The sequence below is a fragment of the Ammodytes marinus genome, assembly GCF_949987685.1.
Source record: "Ammodytes marinus genome assembly, chromosome: 3".
Taxonomy (NCBI): domain Eukaryota; kingdom Metazoa; phylum Chordata; class Actinopteri; order Uranoscopiformes; family Ammodytidae; genus Ammodytes; species Ammodytes marinus.
In genome coordinates this window covers 33,574,689-33,582,188 of record NC_137232.1, presented here as the reverse complement: position 1 = coordinate 33,582,188, position 7,500 = coordinate 33,574,689, and the positions used below count along the sequence as shown (strand labels likewise).

The 7,500-nt window shown below is 41.1% G+C and overlaps 1 protein-coding gene across 1 annotated transcript in view; it reads left to right on the top strand.

Annotated features, from left to right (window-relative positions):
- Positions 1–7,500, top strand: part of ints4 (integrator complex subunit 4) — a 23,668-nt gene that overhangs the window by 6,553 nt on the left and 9,615 nt on the right. Inside the window, 9 exon segments of the mRNA XM_080053897.1 lie at positions 458–508; positions 1,103–1,191; positions 1,558–1,678; positions 2,686–2,757; positions 3,111–3,285; positions 4,479–4,624; positions 4,722–4,781; positions 5,987–6,129; positions 7,324–7,439. Of these exon segments, the coding sequence (XP_079910023.1) occupies positions 458–508; positions 1,103–1,191; positions 1,558–1,678; positions 2,686–2,757; positions 3,111–3,285; positions 4,479–4,624; positions 4,722–4,781; positions 5,987–6,129; positions 7,324–7,439 (973 nt within the window).

Below are 7,500 nucleotides of genomic sequence, written 5' to 3'. Positions count from 1 at the left end.
CTGATAACTTTTATAACATTTGGGATCCTATTGTCTCTTTTACTATCACTATTCCTTCTCTATAAGTATAACACATTAATTCAGTAATTTTGCAGAGCTAGTGGAATGCCTCTTCTATGTAGGATTGTGTGTGCACTGGCTGTATATCATTAATTTCATTTCATTTATTTATTACGGCTCACGGCCATAGCACATGGCATGGAGCACACAATTCAAATAAAATCATTACAAACAAACAATGGTGTACGGCAAGGACAAAACAGAAACAAAACAAAACAAAAACATTACTTAAACAATGGCAGGACATTTCTCAAAAAGGCTCCTGTTTTAACAATAACCCCTGTTTTTTCTGACCTTAAAAGCAAAATCAATTTGACTATATATGTAACAGTAACACACCCTTCTTCATCAATGATTCTTTTTAAATAAGACAATCTGTTCTGTGTTTGTTTTCCAGCTGCAGCTTCATGAGAGAGGAATGAAGATCCATGAGATCATTTATGAACAGGTAAAGGCTCCATTCATCTTTACTGAAACTAAACGGGCGGCAGTGGCGAAGTGGGTAGGGAGATCGCCTCTGGAGTGCAGGGTCGGAGGTTCGATCCCCCGTCTCCCCGCCACATGTCGAAGTGTCCCTGAGCAAGACACTGAACCTCAAATTGCTCCCGATGGTTCAGAGAGCGCCTTGCATGGCAGCTACTGTCATCGGTGTATGAGTGTGTGTATGAATGGGTGAATGTGGTAAGATATGTAAAGCGCTTTGGGGCTGAGAAAATCGGCTAGAAGGCGCTATATAAGTCAAGTCCATTTAAACAGACATTCTTCACCGGGGCTGAATTATTTGGAGAAAATATATCATCCTGATTCTGACAAATATTGTTGATTGTTTAATCCACACTGTAAATATTTAGACTTGTGTTCAAGTCACGTGTTGTGCAGAGTTTTACTGTGGTTGTTTAGAATGCCTGTTCCTCTGCTATTGTAGGAAAAATGTGTCTTTGGTGGAATAATAATGTAGTAATGATTATTAAAGTAAGCGTGTGTGTGTGTGTGTCTGTCTGTCTGTCTGTCTGTCTGTCTGTCTTTCTTTCTTTCTTTTCAGGCCTGCCGGTTGCTGTCTGATGACTATGAGCAGGTTCGCTCTGCCGCGGTGCAGATGGCCTGGGTTCTCAGCCAGCTCTACCCAGAGAGGTGAGGAGATTCACTGCCTCATGTCACTTACATTTAAAGTTTCCCATTGACTTGATAATATTTGACTTGCTGGTGAATAGATCTGGTTAGCTATTGAACAAAAAATGTGACCAAAAAGTACAGGTGCATCAAGTTTATTCAGATATTCTTCTAGAAAATTTTAACTTTTCATTGATAATACATTTTTTTTAGATGCGCCTGTAAATGAAATTTTAAATTGTTGCCATATGACAACATGATATTTTCAGTGGCCTCCCCTGACTTATTTCACACACACACTCACTCACTCACTCACTCACTCACTCACTCACTCTCACACACACACACAGTTAACCCTTTCATATCTGTTACTGTCCGTCCATTCAGCATTGTGCCCATCCCTTCCTCCAATGAAGAGATCCGATTGGTTGACGACGTCTTTGGTAAAATCAGTCACATGGTCAGCGATGGCTCCTGGATGGTCCGAGTGCAGGCCGCTAAGACGCTGGTGAGGGGAACAGTATACACACATTAAAACATTACATCTCCTTTCTTATAAATACTGTCTACTCCCTTTCCAAACATACTATTTGAGATATTTTTTCACTATTATTTCCATTTTTTTCTCCCTTTTTATCTTTATATTTTTGTATAATTTTTACATGTTTGAAATAAATAAACAAATACTAATATCTTTAATTTTTTTTTTTTTTTTTTTTTTTTTTTTTTTATAAATTGGCATTTAGTGTCAAAATATTTCCAAGGCATATATTGTAGCTCACCGTCTTTACATGAAGGATACAGATCTGAAAATGGTCAATTTCAAAAGTACACAATACAATTAAGAAATTCAATTAAATGATAGAGATCCATGAACAGTTAGGGAGGGAGACGTCTATTTCTTTACAACATAACTAACGATCAGTGAAAACAGTATCAGGCCTACGGGGCGTTACATTGAATCATGTTTTTCCCAATGTGAGGTAGATTGCTCTGATTTATTTCATTTAATTTCATTTAACTTTTATTTATCCTCAAGAGACCAATTGAGGGGTGACCCTCATTTACAATGATGTCGAGTTCAAAGCAAATTCAAAGGAAAAACAACAATACATAAACAATATTCAATGCAAAAACATCAAATACACAACAACAGGTGAAGAGAAAAAAAAAACAATTGAAACATTTACATAGTGGTGAAGAGTGGCAGCAATTAAAATTAAATGGGTGAAAGTACAATATAGCCTAATTAAAACAGTTACAGGTAGAGTTTGGCAGATTTAAGATAGTTTGTTTAAATTGGTTAAAAGATATGAAGGTATTTAGTTTAATTTGCTGCTGTAAATTGTTCCAGGAGTCGGGGGCACTGAAGCTAAAAGCTGTCTTTCCCAGCTCAGACCGGGCTTGTGGGACATAAAGCATGAGCATGTCAGTGGAGCGGGATTATGGTTGACTAATGCCATTATCTTTTCCATCTTGTAAATGTTCACTAACATCTCTTTCCTTGTGTCTCAGGGCGCCATGCCTCAGGTCAGCCCTCACTTTCTGGAGCAAACGTTGGATAAGAAGCTCATGTCAGATCTCAGGGTGAGTTCTTCAAAATCAGTGAATAACTTTTCATTATCTGAAAATCAGGTGTTAATACACAGCCATAGGGCTAGGCTCTGTAAACTGGAATGTAAACAAAGTGGGCCAACTGGAGATTTTCATTTTTTTTTTTACTTTTGTTTACTTATCTTATTCTGCCTTGACTTTTCTGCACTGTCCTTTTTTGCTGCTATAACAATTAAAATTCCCCCTTTGTGCATACAATTGAACAATATCTCGTGTGTGTGTGTGTGTGTGTGTGTGTGTGTGTGTGTGTGTGTGTGTGTGTGTGTGTGTGTGTGTGTGTGTGTGTGTGTGCGTGTGCGTGTGTGTGTGTGTGTTTTCGTGTTCAGAGAAAGCGTACGGCCCACGAGCGAGCCAAAGACCTGTTTGCGTCTGGGGAGTTTTCGTCTGGGAGGAAATGGGCTGATGACGCTCCTAAAGAGAGGCTGGACTCTAACACTGTGGCTCTGATCGCCTCAGGAGCCTGTGGGGCCTTTGTCCACGGGCTGGAGGACGAGATGTTTGGTACGTTAAACAACAGTGCTGAATCAATGTACACTCATCCTATTTTGTCACTTGCTTTATTTATATACTGCTATCAGTGTGTGTGTGTGTGTGTGTGTGTGTGTGTGTGTGTGTGTGTGTGTGTGTGTGTGTTACTGAAAGGAGTGATCACAAGTGGGGTCTATGTGGACTTTAATTTTAGAAAGTCTGACTTTAGTTTAGAGCAGTGGATAAAGAGAAAATTCTGGGTGATATTTCGTTTTAAATGTTCCCTGAAATTGATTCGTCTGAATCTGTCTTCTTCTTATTTATATGGAGGTTTTAAAGGTTCTGTTTAGGACTGCAACTAACGGTTATTTTGATAATCGATTAATCTGTCGATTATTTTCTCGATTAATCAATTATTAATCGATTAGTGTTTTGGTTTGTAAAATGTCAGAAAATGTTGAAAAATGTTGATAAATTTTCCGAAGCCCATGTTGACGTCCTCAAATGTATTGTTATGTCCAAAACACACAGATATTTCAGTTTACTGTCATAATAGGATTAAAGAAACCAGAAAATATTCACATTTGAGAAGCTGAAATCAGAGAATTTGGACATTTTTTATAAAAAAATTACTCAAAACGATTAATCGATTATCAAAATAGTTGGCGATTATTTTAATAATCGATTAATAATCGATTCGTCGATTAATCGTTGCAGCTCTAGTTCTGTTTATATTAATGTATACATTTGAGGACAGTTTTATTAGCCCCCCTATGATTTTTATTTTTTTTAAGTATTACCTCAAACGGAGCGAGGAATTTTTAACACAACTTTACCAAACATCCTATTTTTATTTTGGATGATTACATTATTTTACTTTGCACACACAAACAAAATTATTCCAAGGGGGCGCCCGCGGTCGTTCTCTGCATGTCACTCCCCTCTCTACCCCATTTCAACTCTGTCTCTACACTATCAATAAAGCATAAAAATGTCTGTCTGTCTGTCTGTCTGTCTGTCTGTCTGTCTGTCTGTCTGTCTGTCTGTCTGTCTGTCCATCTATCCATATTACATTACATTAAATTCTCTATTTTCTATCTATCTATCTATCTATCTATCTATCTATCTATCTATCTATCTATCTATCTATCTATCTATCTGTCTCTCTCTCTCTCTCTCTCTCTCTCTCTCTCTCCATCTAACTAGTGTTTTTCCTACACTTCCAGAGGTGCGTATAGCGGCGGTCGAGGCGCTGTGTCAGCTGGCGCGCTCCTCTGCTCTGTTCGCTGAGAAGTGTCTGGACTTCCTGGTCGACATGTTCAACGACGAGATAGAAGAAGTGAGACTCCAGTCCATCCACGTGCTGAGACAGATCAGCACGCACATCACACTGAGAGAGGACCAGCTGGACACTGTACTGGCTGTACTAGAGGTAAGACAGACAGACAGACAGACAGACAGACAGACAGATCAGCACGCACATCACCCTGAGGGAGGACCAGCTGGACACTGTACTGGCTGTACTGGAGGTAAGACAGGCAGGCAGGCAGGCAGACAGACAGACAGACAGACAGACAGACAGACAGACAGACAGACAGACAGACAGACAGACAGACAGACAGACAGACAGACAGACAGACATAGATACACAGGCACAGACAGACAGACAGACAGACAGACAGACAGACAGACAGACAGACAGACAGACAGACAGACAGACAGACAGACAGACAGACAGACAGACAGACATAGATACACAGGCACAGACAGACAGACAGACAGACAGACAGACAGACAGACAGACAGGCAGGCAGACAGACAGACAGACAGACAGACAGACAGACAGACAGACAGACAGACAGACAGACAGACAGACAGACAGACAGACAGACAGACAGACAGACAGGCAGGCAGACAGACAGACACACACACATACATACACAGGCACAGACAGACAGACAGACAGACAGTTAGATAGACAGACAGACAGACAGACAGACAGATCTCTACTCACATCACACTGAGGGAAGACCAGCTGGACACGGTGCTGGCTGTACTGGAGGTAAGACAGACAGACACTCACTCACTCACTCACTCACTCACTCACTCACTCACTCACTCACTCACTCACTCACTCACTCACTCACTCACTCACACAAAGACACACAGACAGACAGGCACATACACAGACACACTCACACACACATAGATACACAGGCACAGACAGACAGACAGATCAGCACTCACATCACACTACAAGAGGACCAGCTAGATACTGTACTGGCTGTACTAGAGGTAAGACAGACAGACAGACAGACAGACAGAGACACACACAAACACACAGGCACAGACAGAAACCAGTTTGTAAACGCTGCCATACTGAGAAATACAGAGAGAGTTTTGTGGAGCTGATAGGCTTAATCAACTTTGTCAACTTGGTTGGCAATGGCTTGAATGTAACCAACATTGACTTAAATGAAAAAGTTACGCATTATGGATAGATAGATAGATAGATAGATAGATAGATAGATAGATAGATAGATAGATAGATAGATAGATAGATAGATAGATAGATAGATAGATAGATAGATAGATAGATAGATAGATAGATAGATAGACGGACGGACGGACGGACGGACGGACGGACGGACGGACGGACGGACGGACGGACAGATGGATGGATGGATGGATGGTAAGTATCATACACACTAATGAAGCCCCTGTCTATCCCCAGGACAAGTCCCGGGACATCAGAGAGGCGCTGCATGAGTTGATCTGTTACACCAACGTCTCCACTAAGGAATGCATCCAACTGGCTCTACTGGAGCTGCTGAAAAACCTCAACAAGTATCCCACCGACCGCAACTCTGTCTGGAAGTAAGGCTCTGTGTGTGTGTGTCTGTGTATGTGTGTCTGACATTTACCGGTCACTTTTAAAAAGTTATAAAATAATTAAACGGTAAAACTTAGATTGTCAAAATAAAAGCATATATTAAAGACGGAAATATACATCAATATTTGGGAGTTGCATTGATGTGATTCGCCGATAAATCTAAATATCAATCTATATACATGTGTATACTCACAGCCCTAGAGTTTAGATGAGAATAATTTTTAGTAAAGTTAAAAAAAATAGCTAGTATTAGTTAGCCTGGTGCTACCAGACCATCGTACTTCATTTCATTTGTACAGAAGGTCTGGCAGTGCTGTAATTGGCAAACGTTCACTCATAGAGGCGGGTGTCTGTTAAAGTTTAAAACTATTGGATCTGCCCAGTGCCACTCTGGATTAGCCAACCAATCGCATAACGTTTGGTCGTCACGTGTGTCATGAGCCGGCTTCTGGCAACTGAAACTGGAGCGCGACTTCGACGTCATCGTTCTCAGCCACTCGCTCTGTTCGCTGATTGGACCGGCTGTCGAATCTTCGGCAAAACTGGGAAATGGGCTGTACACCCAGACTGACTACTGAAGGGAAAATAAAATTTGGCCGGAAGTAGGCGGGCGGGCGGAGCCAGGCTAAGTATTAGTTGTTGTGAGGGAATTTTGGGTCTTTAGTTGTAATATTAATGGGAAAGATTGAGAGGTCATATATGCCTATCTTGTGTGTCTGTCTCTCAGACTCTAGATCAGCCTTGGAGCCTGTTAGGAGACACTTAGGTCAGCTGTATAGATAAAGTCTCATCTCCTTCTACTCCAGAATGTTATGGTTCACTGTGTTCAGCTCTGAACCAAAACATTGGTACGCTTGGTGCCCGAGCCGGGGAGGTGGTAGAGATAGCGCAAGGTTAAAACACTAGCTCTAAGCATGAGTTTGTCAGAATTGAAGTGCAAGTCACGAGAGTTGCAGTCCGGTTCTCCTTGGCCAAGTCTGTAATAAATATTGCTTCATAATTCATCCAAGTCTCCTGAAATATTCTTCCACCTGAGTTGACCTCCAACCTTAAACAGAACTTCCATCACAGTTGTAAGCATAGGAATAGAGCCCTGAATCTGATGTTATGTTTTGTTCTGATAGAAACTGTCCGTTGATGACTGATTGTGTTTTTATTTTTTTTTCCCACCCGTTAAGATGTCTGAAGTTCCTGAGTTCTCGCCACCCGACGCTGGTGTTACCGTTGGTGCCTGAACTACTCAGCACTCACCCGTACTTTGACACACCGGAGCCGGACATGGATGACCCAGCCTGTATCCTTCACATGACTATGTTAAGAAGAAAATGATGTCTCATAAATCAGACAGTGAACAA